The sequence below is a fragment of the Hermetia illucens genome, chromosome 3 (genome assembly GCF_905115235.1).
Source record: "Hermetia illucens chromosome 3, iHerIll2.2.curated.20191125, whole genome shotgun sequence".
Taxonomy (NCBI): domain Eukaryota; kingdom Metazoa; phylum Arthropoda; class Insecta; order Diptera; family Stratiomyidae; genus Hermetia; species Hermetia illucens.
This window is the reverse complement of record NC_051851.1, coordinates 159,106,951-159,119,644: the sequence shown is the minus strand read 5'-3', so window position 1 is coordinate 159,119,644 and position 12,694 is coordinate 159,106,951. Positions and strand designations below refer to the sequence as shown.

Below are 12,694 nucleotides of genomic sequence, written 5' to 3'. Positions count from 1 at the left end.
TTTCAACACTATCAAATTAGCCCTGAATCTGCAGCTTTAATCTGAGTTTCCGGGGCTCCGTTGAATATCGAATTGCCTCCATCCTCAAAGCAACAAACAAAGTTGGTTCTCGGTACCAGTTTTGTTTGTTTGTGCTCATCTTGCCTAACATCGTCTTCTTTTCCACAATATGACCAAATATTTTGAAGGGCATCAGATTAAGATGCTCAAAAATCGATTCAGATCAGATTTCTCCAATGCATTTCTAAGTATTTACAATGAAATATTCTTTGAAGAAGTTTGTGTATCTTGTTGTGTCATAACATAACTCACAAGGCATCTTGTATCTTATTATCAATTTATTATAATTTCACGTGAGTTACTGGAAACAAATATTTACAGACAAGATTGATTTACAGTAAAATTTATTTATTTAAAAAATGTTCAATGAGGGCTTCTTATTCATATCATTTAGAGGACAAGAAGATCATTTTGAATACAATGAACCCAACCTCACCATTGTATCTAATTTCAGGTATAAATTTACGTATATAGCTGTTGATCCGCAAATAAAGACGCCCGGCGGTAAAACGTATGATGTTATTTTCGTCGGAACAGGTGAGTGTGACTACAAATTTGTGCAAGCTTTTTAAAAAGAACGAAAGATTACTAATTTATTTTCCCTTTTTCCTCTTACAGATCACGGTAAAGTGATAAAAACAGTAAACGCAGAATCAGCCGATTCAAATAAGAAAGTAAATTCGGTTGTAATCGAAGAACTTGACGTACTAACGAAAAATGAACCAATACGAAATTTGGAAATTGTACGAACTACGACGTATGGTGAGTATGAAAATGATATGCAACCAACAGGATCAAATGTTTTTATATCCTTCCTTGTTCTTGTTTATATGGTTGCCTTTGAATCCTACATCCTCTCTTAAACCCTGAAAAAAGCTCACTCGCCCCTCTAAAAAGTTTTGGCGCCTTTAAGAAGGTTTTCAACCCACCCTCGGAGAGAAGGAGTGGGGAGGAGATTTAGAAGAAGAAAAAGTTTCGCTCTCTAATCCTGTTAAAAAATTGTGACGTTCACTTCCCTTAAAAAATCATGACCTCTCAGTATCGAATTATTTTGATATCAGCCTACCCCCCCCCCCCCCCACCCTACCTTTAAGGTTCAAATTTGAAGAAGAACGCAAAATCGTGACGACCACTTCCTTTAAAAAGTTATGGCGCTTCAAAGATAGTTATTTTGATATCATCATAGTGAATTTTGCTTTATCGACTCCACTCCCCGGAGGCGCGTGTGAGAAGAGCCGGTTAGTAGCTTAGTTTAGCGGGGGAGCCGCAGCTCCAAGCACTCCTATTGATTGACCTTCCGCCGGCGGTGTTCGCAGACCTTCGCGAATCTAAACATTCTCCAGGGGCAGAGAATGCGCAGACTCTTCGTTGAAGAAAACCTTACCAAGGTATCTTCGTCTGAGGTCTGCAGAGGCCGGGAAGTTGAATACAAAGTGCAGGGCTGTCTCTTCCTCCCTCTCGCATTGGCTGCATATCGCCGAGATTACTACTCTGATTTTCCCATGTGGTAGTTTAAGGAGCAGTGTCCCGTTAGAAACTTTACTAGGGTTTTCATGCCCCACTTCTCAAGGGACAACAAAAATGCTGCTCTAGCGGCCCCGAGTTCCTGCATGAATCCTTGCCATTTCCCTCCTTCAGAATAGACTTGACAGTAGATGGCCGGATGCCTAAAACTGGTTCTGGCCCCACCATTGTGGATTCAGAAGCTTGACCAGTCTGTCAGCTTCCTCCTTACCAGCGATGTTTGAATGCCCTGGCACCCGTATCATGTTTCGTTCATTCGGCCAAGTTTCAGCAGCATCTGATGACAGCTTGATATGTCGTTGCTGTTTAGTGCTAATAATGCCGCCCAACCGTCGGAACATTTCGAATGATGTGCCCGCTCCATTTTTGCCACAAACATTCTTCTGCTACCAATAAAATGGCATATATCTCCGCCTGGAATATGGCTGTCATTTTTCCGGGAGATCGTGCCAGTTCCATAATCGGATTTCCCGAGAACACCTCTGCGCCCGATCCGTGTTCCATGATTGACCCGTCGGTGAAGATTATTAAGCCGACGAATTATGTCTTTTCGATGACGAATCTGGAAGCCATATGTTCGGCGGGTATTAGAGCACCTGATGTCTACCAAAAAATTTCCAGATGGACGCTTGACCACATGATTGGCCACCATTCCACACGCCAATAGTATCAAACCTAAAAATTATGTAGAAAAAAGTGAAAACTCTCCCAGCAGTCTTGCTCTCTTGGCCACTAGGTTGCGACAAGGAATGGAAGGGAAAAAAGGCAATCTCCTTTCTACACGCTAAATCGCCGCGATAATTGACTTACCAATAACCTTACTATGAATTGAAAAAGAAAACACTCTTCTTGGGGCGCCGTAACTTTCTAAGAAGTCTAACACTGCGATTATTTAATAGGGCTAGAGAGGAGGGAACTGCTTCTTCCTCTTACATATCCTCTTTTCCCTCTGCTCATTTGAGGGTGGGGGTTGGCAAATCAAATTGAACCATAAAGATATCAACACACACACATTAAACCCTACCGTTATGCCATTAAAATAGTCCCATTTTTCGATGGTTGGGGCCTTCTTCTTCCTTCTACATACCCTTCCCATCCGCTCCTTCCGGGAGTAGGACTGGAAATTCTAACTTTACCATGAATATATTAGAAAATACCCTACTTTGAGGCGCCCCAACCTTTTAAGATGGGTTACCTCACAAATTTTCATGGGAATTGTAGAAAGAGTGTCTCCCCCACCTTCTTCTATTCACAACTTTTACCGTATCCATTTGTAAGAATTACATTCCGCAGAAATGAAATTCATCCCTTTATTTACCAAGCTCAGTAACTCTACCATTGTGTCGGTTTGATGACTAGATCCTTCTAACTGTACTTCTACCCTACGATTTCAATATCACAGACACTCGCTTTGGGCTGCCATCCAAGTTTAAAAATATAGACGACTTGCACTTTCGTCCAGGGCAGAGGCAACACGCCCCAAGCCATTTATATTTTTTATTAAATTGAGTGTAAGCCCAAAGCAGCAAGTGAACAGTCCTTATGAATTGTATACCTATATAAGGGAGCAAAGAACACCCGGTAACCACTTCGGTCACGCTGCTCCACAACCACCATTGTTTGTGACCGACGTATCAATGAACGTCCCAAAACCAAAATTTACCGCAGTGTCGTCCACCCTGTTGCCCTCTATGTTTCTGAGTGTTGACCGACTATAAAAGACAACGAACGGTGCCTCGCGGTAATGAAGACCATCATGTTGCGTTGGACTAGTTTCGTAAAACGCCATGATTACATGCAAAACGAGGACATCGCGATCGATATGTTGTTGCACTGGTCGTGAAAAAAACTGCGAGAGAAGTGCCTTGAATGGTATTGATACTTATTTCACGCTGGTGAAAACTCACTTGGCAAGATTGGTCTGAATATCGATGTCGATGGGAAACGACCGGCAGGCCGGTGACTTGAAAGCTTCGCGACTTTATCCACATCTGATATCTTTATGGTACAATTTGATATCCTTTGACCGAGCTGAATGGCGAAATTCAGGCAAAGGTTGAAGAAGAAGAACATCGCACCTGAATAGCTTGTAACACACTCTGAAATTTGAGTCAAACTTGCAACTTACAAAAACCTTCTCAAGCTCTCCTATTGTTCAAAAACATCCTGGACGAATTCAAGTCCAAGACTTCTTCCCTAATGGTCTGCACCATGTATTTTCAGAGCGACCTACTTGTCGGCTGTTCTGAAAAAGTGGATTCCATCGCACGAAATAGTGAACAATGGAATTTTCCCCCTTTTAAAGTGTGACCTATCGACTGCCACTTCCGCATTTTAATCAACACGTCTACTGGTAACTGCCTCGTATGACGGGCCTGCTCTTCATTTGGTATAAGGTCGGACCAGAGCACACGGATTATAAGGCAGATACCGGTATTAAAAAACGCTTGGAGCCTTGCAATAACTATGGCAGCCATTTTCCATATGATGCTCGCATATGACAGCATAGAGAGATCGTTGGCGCAGAACAATCTCAACTTGATATTGGTATGGAGCCATCTGTATTTGCATATCTTAGACAAAACAATGAAAGCAGATCTAACTTTGTAAATATATTGGGTTGAATTTGGAGGGGAATAAAAGTTGAAAAGATCGTATTGAAGAGTGAAGACTAAAAACAGAACTAAAGATTAAGAAGGCTTGTATAGCCTTTTACACTTACAAGAGGACCTTTGTAAGGAAATGCGGTCTTCGCCCGAGGTTCTCTGAATGTACACAGCCCTAGTTCGTCCTATCCTAACGTATGGCTTTATCGTGTGATAAAAAGCGCGAAACAGTCCTGCCCAGGATATGCCCTCAATGTACTCCTGCTCCTCCTCCTGCAGGACCTCCTCCGCATTAAGTACGCTGTAGTTTGCAGCGCGGTCATACTACATGAGTTCGGATGTTGAACAGCGAAGCCCTGCGAACATAGTAACATCTTAGACTCAAGCCGAACTTCACGAGGAAATTTCCTGTGGACTTTCCAACTAGGGCAAAGTGGAAGACCGGCGCCGTACTGCAAGGTTATGGCAAAGTATTCTTCAGCCACGAATCAAATATGATTTGAGGAGTCGGTGTGGAGGTTTTCTCATACCATCTTCCAGAATTCGGCTTTGTATTCCAGACAGGACTACTGGCGATACTAGAAGTCTATTGGTTGCTAGAGCATGATCTGAACACGAGACTCATGCAAATGCGAACACAATTACAACATTCTGCACGGAGCACTGATCTATAGGAGACCATGCCGGATGATTGGTGAGTCCTAAGTCCGCATCCACTAGATGTCGGACCGGACCAAATGGAAAACAACTTGCTCTGTGTGAAGTCAGTGGACCATAAAGAGTTAGAGCAAGTTGCTCTCCATTTGGTCCGGTCCGACATCAAATGGACTTAGGACTCCCCAATCCCTAAAAAAATTATATAGCTCCAGTCAAGCTCTGGTTCGAACTGTGGACGGATATACGTTGGATATAATTCGCACCTTTCTTGTGTTTTGCGAATTGTAAAAGGGAGCGTATAACACCTGCGAACCGCTTCCATCACGCTGCTCCCAAGGAGGAGGTAAGACAGCATCTGATGTGTTGCCTCTGCCCTGGTACGAAGCCATAGCCGTCTTTGTGGTTTTTTTTAATTTCCAGAAATAAGCTTTTCTGTCGCTGATTGAGGATTTTGTGGGAAATCTAAAGAAGTCAGGCGAGTGGCCCTAACATTTATTGAGACACTCAAATTATTCCAAAGTGCATGTAAACAACTCGCCCATGAGTGCATTTTAAGTAAAAATCGCTCTAGTAGGAAGCTATTATATTTTTCTGTAAATCAAACCTCCATCACAACTGATCATATATTTCTTTTTTTTTAATTTTTCTAAAAATATTCCCCTTGAAAGGAAGATATGCGCTCCAAGCATGAAATATTTTGTTTTTCCATTATATGGAAAACGTACGCAGAGATGCATTTGTAGTTTATTCTTGTTCAGTTTTATACTAATGCTATCTTGCTTATATGTAATGGTGGAATTTCCTCCACATTTCTCAACTTCAAAAAAATGGTAAACATACATTTTATGAGGTACATCACTTTAATTTGGCCCGTCCTGCATTGCGGCAACGAGACGTTAAGTTGAACCAGGTCGCACAGGAGGAGGGTCCCTAAGATGATATTAGGCTTAGTGAGAGTGGACGGCGGATGGCGATACAACGAACCAAAAGCCACCATCCATATGAAGATTCGAAAGCTGTAGTGAATAGGTCAGAAGAAATTTACACAAAGGCAAGGTGGAAGGTAAACGACCACCTGGAAGACCTTAAAACAGATGGGAAAACTCGCTAGTTACACGCTGCTCGATTTCCGAAACGCGAAGACGCAGTCGCTCAATGGAGAAGAGTAGAGACAGAAACTTTAGAAGGCCAATGACCACAGAAGTAGAAGGAGCTGAAAATTTGACGCTGAACGGCCAATTAATTTTTATCAGCGCCAAAGTTAAAGTAGAGTTAGTAGAGTACACGCGGGCAGTTGACGATGGTCTTCATATTCAAAATCCGGAAGAGAAATCCATTTGAGTAATGACTGAAACAAAATGTCATTGTCAAGCCAAACTAAATTTTTCCGTCGACCAACTGCGACAGTTAAGTTTAGTTGAAGTGAAGAAGAATGGCACATGGAAAGTAAACTCTATTGTTACTCAAAAGTTCCAAGCTCTCGTCCACACCTGTCTGCGTTGCATCATTGGAGTACGCTGGCCTGATACAATGACAAACGACGAACTTGGTCCACGTACTTGTACCCACTGTGATGAGACAGAAATGACAGTGGTTAGGTCACAAATAAAGAGAGGGGTTCAATAATTGCATTGCGGGCTACACATGCAGTGGGAGCCACACTACCAAAATGGAGCGAGTCGTCCTAAGGACCCTTGACACAGAACAATAAAGAAGACTCGCGGGGATCTCAGAAAATCGTGACCTAAAGAGCAGAGCTCAGGTAACCGCGAACGATGGCGCATTTTAGTTTTTTTATCTCATTTTTAATGGGACTGTTCTATGATTTCCTTATTTTCACACTTAAAATGGTGCAAGTGGTACACCTAAAGCACAAAAATCAACACAAAAGTCTATGACGCAAATACCATTTGGACTTAGGGTACCAAATCGAGGGACTGATACTCAATCAACTCGGCCATCGCATCATTGCTTCCCCACAAAGTTTTAAAGGTCGATTGCCTCTACTGTCTTTGTGGAAATTACTGATCCACAGCACTGGGAAATCATTACGCAAGAACATTGCCTATAATAAGGTCAAACCACGTCACTGCATCGCCAATAAAAGTACCAATTGGGCTATAAGTTGACGATAATTAACAAAGAAGGAAACTGTTGAGGTGAATCCTTGCCAAAATGAGTGATCTTGTCGCAAATATCGTAAGCATAACTTTATCCTATCGGACCGAAAATCGAAAAGAATCAGGAATTTGATAGAAAGACGAGAAAGAGGAAAGAGTTGAGGATTCTCCCCAGGCGCGGAGTTTTCTCGGGGGCCCTGAATAGAAATTTTAATGGGACAAAAGGGTCAATACAGAGAGCGCAGAACTTTCAACCGAGACTCGTATAATTTTCACCCTGGGCCCCGTTTTCCCACATAATCTTCATGCCGAGTTCGAATTTTCTCTCTACGTCCTTGCCTACGGTTATATTGCTTCAATGGTGAACTTTAAAAAAAATCATAAGAAGTCCTCAACTTCCAGAAAGACTCTATCATCAGAATAAAACCAAAATTACATTTAGAATATAAACTTGGAGGAAATTACAAACTTGATTTCATTGTATTAAACTTCAAGAATTGTAATCTCTTTCAAAGAACTATCTTGAAGATAACTCAATTTTCCCGAAACGATTCCATTCAAGTTCCAATCTCACCTTCGTCCCGCATCCGAGCAATTCATTATGACCGACTTATGAAATCCTCGCCTTTACAACTTTTCAATTACATTTAATTCAATCATTTTCCTTCTTCGCATTTTCAGATCAAGCAAAAGACGGAAACTTTGATGATGGCAAGCTTGTGATCGTCACAGATAGTGAAGTTGTAGCGATTAAGTTGCATCGATGTAATAGTGATAAAATTACAAGTTGCAGGTACATAAGTTACCCTCGAGGGTGCTACAGTTTGTGGTTTGAGGAGGGCTGAATCCGATAGTGGATGCGATTTAGATATTTTATCTTTTCTAATTTTTTGGAAAATCCCTAATAATGCCTGACTTTTTAAATTTTATTAAACTCTTTATTTTGCTATCCAAATAAGAAATATGTAAATTAATTGATTGATAACCCACCACCACTCAAATAACAAAGCCACTACCACGCAATTTCACACACGCTGAGACAGTACTCAGCCCCGAACAGCAAATAAAAACGATTACCACCTCAAACTCACAAACTCTAGAAAGTTCGCAACACCTTCCACTTGACACAGCTATAAATTAATTGCTACCTAATGAATTGGAATGGCAAATAATGAATTAATTAAATTACATTCCACTTTTCTATACAATTTCTAGCGAGTGTGTAGCACTTCAAGATCCTTATTGCGCCTGGGATAAAATTGCTGGGAAATGTCGTTCACATGGTGCACCGAGGTGGCTTGAGGAAAATTACTTCTATCAGAATGTTCAGACGGGGCAGCATGCAGCATGTCCGTCAGGTTGGTATTTTCACGGCAGGAGTTTTCCAATTATGCCGGAATAGTTTTATCGTGTTGCCGATTAAATGAATACGTTTTCTATCTTCAATGTTGTATCTTTTTGTTTTTCCCAGGGAAAATGTCCAAAGATGCTAATGTGGGGGAACAGAAGGGATATCGTGATATGGATTTAATGGATTCACATAGAAATAAGGATGCTAGTGGTGGAGAAATGATAAATATTATGCAAGATAAAAATTTTGATGGCAGTGGTAAGTATCATATTCTCATTTTATTAAGTCTTGAACTAAATTGAGTCAATTATTAGTTGGAAAAGTCCTAAAATCATTGCTAATTGTTCCGGTGACTACCGATCCGATGTGGATAATCAAACGACTGGAGCTACCTAATTTCTCATTCTTCTGATTCACAGTCCTCCTTTATGCCTGTAGCAGATATTGAAGATAATGCTGGTCAGCTTCCTGAGATTGGATACTTTTGCTATTTTTTTCCTGGACTCGAAACTCTACAAGCGATTCAGAGTATTTTCTCTGGAGCCTGCAATCATCAATGACTTTGGTTTTGATAAACTGACCAGATTTCCTCCAGTGGATCCTTCTGGGGTCTCTGAAAAGGTATCATGCCTTTACCTGTACAGTTGGTTTCGGCTGTGATCCAAAAACGATCTCTGACCAGATACTCGCTAGTTCTCTAACCTGAAAGTCCGCACGTTTGACTATGTGTCCTTCCAAAAGCTCTGTGATACCGCAAGAGATGGTTGTGTTGATGAAACTTTAATTAAGTGGATCTACGTAATGCTAGCGCAGAGATTGCTGTGTACTGAAGTGGGTGTTGATCGCTACTTAACAACGGAAGCGACGAAAGGATGCCCATAGACATAGACATTCCGACATTATTTACAAAAAGTTGGAAACTGAATAGTCTTTGCCTTTCAGGCAGGTATAACCCCTCTCCCCCATCGTACCTTAGAAGGTTTTGCAACTTCGCAATCTGGGCCGCCTCCCCTTTCGATCAAGGTATCCCCGCGGAAATCTGACGATTTTGCATTTTTTGTCATTTTGTCGATCCCTGAGGGTCGTGGAAATTTTCAATTTTCGTGGATTTCAGCCAGCCTGCACGGCTGCGGATTTTCTGCGATATGTCGCATTCCCGGTATCGCCCGCGGAAAACCGACGATTTTGCCTTCTGAGCCATTTTGTTGATCCGGGGGCCGTAGAAATTTGCAATCTTCCAGGATTCCAGCGAGCCTCCACGTCGACGGATTTTCTACGATATCTCGCGTTGCCGGCATCATAGGCTGGAAATTTTTGCATTTCCGCAATCTGGGCCGCCTCCTTTCGATCGAGGTATCCGAGGTTTTTTTTGCATTTTTGGCCATTTAGTCCACCACTTAAGTCGTAAAAATTTTTAATTTTCATGAATTTTAGCCAGTTTAGACAGGGGCGGACTTTCTGCGATATTCTCCGTGCCCGGCATTGCAGCTTGGAAATTTTTGCAATCCCGCAATCTGGGCCGCCTCCCCTTTCGATGAAGGAAGGAAATCCGACGATTTTGCTTTCTTGGCCATTTTGTCGACCCGGGGGTGGTGGGAATTTGCAATTTTCATGGATTCCAGCCAGCCTCCACACAGTGTGTATGTTTTTGAACATCGAAACAGCGTTCGATAACACATCGCACACAAAAAACGAGATGCCTCAATCCCCAAGGTAGTGGGAAACACCCTGACCTTCTGAATGGGCAGAATGTTAAAGGGTAGGCAAATAGAAGTGCCGGCAGGTACAAATTCGTTAATGGGGAGCATGGTAGTTAACTCCTAGGAGAACTAACAAACACTTGAACGAAGATCCAGGCTTACGCTGATAACATTGTTTTAAACTATGAGGATAGCAACTGATGCACGAAGGCATGGCTACGCACCAATCCAGCCAAGGCCAATATAGTACCATTCACTAGGAAGTGCAAGTTTGATCACTTGAGAGCCCTTAGATTACATGATATGGAAGTCAAAGGAATAGCAGAGGTCAAATGTTTGGTAATAACATTAGGCCAACAACTCTTCTGAAAGACGCATGTTGAAAACATATATCGGAACGCGGCAAAGGCTTTGATAACTTGCAGGTCCATAGCAGGGAGAAAATAGGAATGCACCCCGAAAATGTTGCACTGAATATACACTGCAATGATTACCTATGGAGTGGTAATCAGGGCCGAGAGAATAGCCAGAAAGTTACACAGACTTTAACGGATAGCTTGCGTGTGTATCAGTCAGGCAATGAGAACATACTCAGCAGCATCGAAGAAATCATTCGGAGACTAACTCCTTCCCACCTACACATACCGATGCAGGCAAAGTCTGCGATCTTCAGAATGGTGGGGACTATAAGTGAGGCGAGGACCTACCTAAATCGAAACAAGATTGATATTCTTTTTAGGCAGTATTCCGAATTACTGATACTAAAGGATAACATGAAAATGAGGTCGCATTTCGACAAGAAGTTTGAAACTTGTTGGACCCTTTCCTCGATGAACTGCTAGTCGTCAGATGCTATAATTCTTCGGGCGATGCTGCCCGGAAAGAGAAAAAACGTGCAGGATTTTTCTAGCGAGGATACGTGCTCTAGGCCTTCCGACGTAACGGTTTCTTGTACTGTGAAATAAATTGTAACGTTTGCTTTGGAGCCCTTTCATGATTCGGTCCTCCTCTCTTGTATTAGAACGATGTCGACGTGTTTCTCTCGAAGGAAGGTGCTACTCTCAGCACTGTCTGCTTGCGCAGGGGGGCCGTTGGTCTCCATCAAACCATCGATCTTCATCTCCTCCTTGGCGATGTCAACTGGTTCCAAGTCGCCTTCCTGTTTCACAAATCGGAATACTTTAACTTCGAACCTCACTGCTGGCAGTGGGATTTGTATCGTGATTTGACGACGGATACCAGTCGACTCAGCTGTGAATGAGTACCTGAGTCAAATCAAGGTAATAATCTGGAGCGAGCGCAATGCCGACCACATTACCTCCTATAGGGTACTATAATCCTATATTGTACCGTTACGGTCTTGAATGAAGTGCTCTAACACATTTTAAGGCCCTGATCCAATTGGATTGTTGTGCCAACGAGAAGAGAAGAATACTGGAATTGTAAAGTCGCAGGGATTGAATGAATTTATACTTATCCATGCACATCTAGATGCGAACAATAGGTCTGCGAATCTCGTCGTATGGAATAATCTTGAGCTTCATGACTTTCAAGTCGTCGTTCAGCGAATATGTTCGATACTGTCTTTACCACGAGTTTGAAGATCTTTGACTTGACTTCGGTACCCTAAGCTTTACTTCCCCGTATTTCACTACAAATTTTAAGTGTTTTGTTTTCTGATTACTATGGCTACTACCATTATATCCCAAGTCTCTTATGGTTGTCACGATCAAGCCCTTCCTGACGCAATCCCCTCGTCTAGTTTTTCAGTGGCCCCATTACAACCCTATAGCAACTCACCACAACCCTCTGCGCCTATCTGAGTAGAGTCTCTTCCCTTACACAGCTAGTTTCAGATTTTTTTATAGGGTGTTTTTTTTCAATCAATCTTACCTACCGCCCTCTGGGCAATCATTTCGCTCGATGATGACTTGAGCGATGGTTAGGCAAATCACTTTTCCACCAGGAGTTAGTTTTCTGCACGTGCTACATCTAAACCATTAAACAACCTGCATTAGTAAGCAAACATTTGGGACCGACTCTTGCAAATACTTATCGATGGATAGAAGCAGACTAACTGACCCCGCTTGTGAACGGGACAAAGGCTAAAGAAAAAGAAATAGAAGTTACTTTTCATAGACAGGACTGCCACTTCCAGCTCTTTCATGATGAAAAATAGGCAATCGATCGAGTTGCGTACGGAATGTTGCATGTACCTTGCAGTGCACCTATTCGTTCCCCATGAATTTCCATGTTACCAGCTTTGCTTTTGTTTATCGTGTTGTGTAATCTCTTGTTAGTTGATCGTTACTCGATCACTCTAATGTGTGCTTTTTCTCGATCGTTTGAGCACTATGCCAAACGATGGAACTTATGGTATTAGTTCTGCAGCTCGGCAATTTTCGGTGGGAAAGAATGGGTACCCTCCGGCCCATGCAAGCTTCGCAGGCTGTCTTTATCAGTTCATAACTAAACTAAGGACGATGTCAATCGCACTCTAAGGTATCCTTTAACTCGGCTCTGCCCAAAAGGTTCGACGAATCTACCAATGTTCATTTTCGCGATATTTCACGTACAAGGCGAATCGGTGTACATACGCCAAGAAATTGCGTCGACCACTTCAAATGAGAAATCGTCTCCTCCATCGACGGCATCAGTGAATATTGGTGGGATCTG

At 42.2% G+C, this 12,694-nt stretch overlaps 1 protein-coding gene across 5 annotated transcripts in view; it reads left to right on the top strand.

The window, feature by feature from the left end:
* The window catches only part of LOC119651975 (semaphorin-1A), a 499,683-nt gene that overhangs the window by 472,552 nt on the left and 14,437 nt on the right, over positions 1–12,694 (top strand). For all 5 annotated transcript variants that reach the window (XR_005249508.1, XR_005249509.1, XR_005249507.1 and 2 more), the window contains exons 12-16: positions 515–597; positions 679–822; positions 7,649–7,760; positions 8,183–8,325; positions 8,439–8,576. Coding sequence is in view for 2 of the 5 variants with exons in the window: in XM_038055882.1 (XP_037911810.1) it covers positions 515–597; positions 679–822; positions 7,649–7,760; positions 8,183–8,325; positions 8,439–8,576 (620 nt within the window). In the remaining 3 variants the exon portion in view is untranslated. The remainder of the gene's footprint in view (positions 1–514; positions 598–678; positions 823–7,648; positions 7,761–8,182; positions 8,326–8,438; positions 8,577–12,694) is intronic.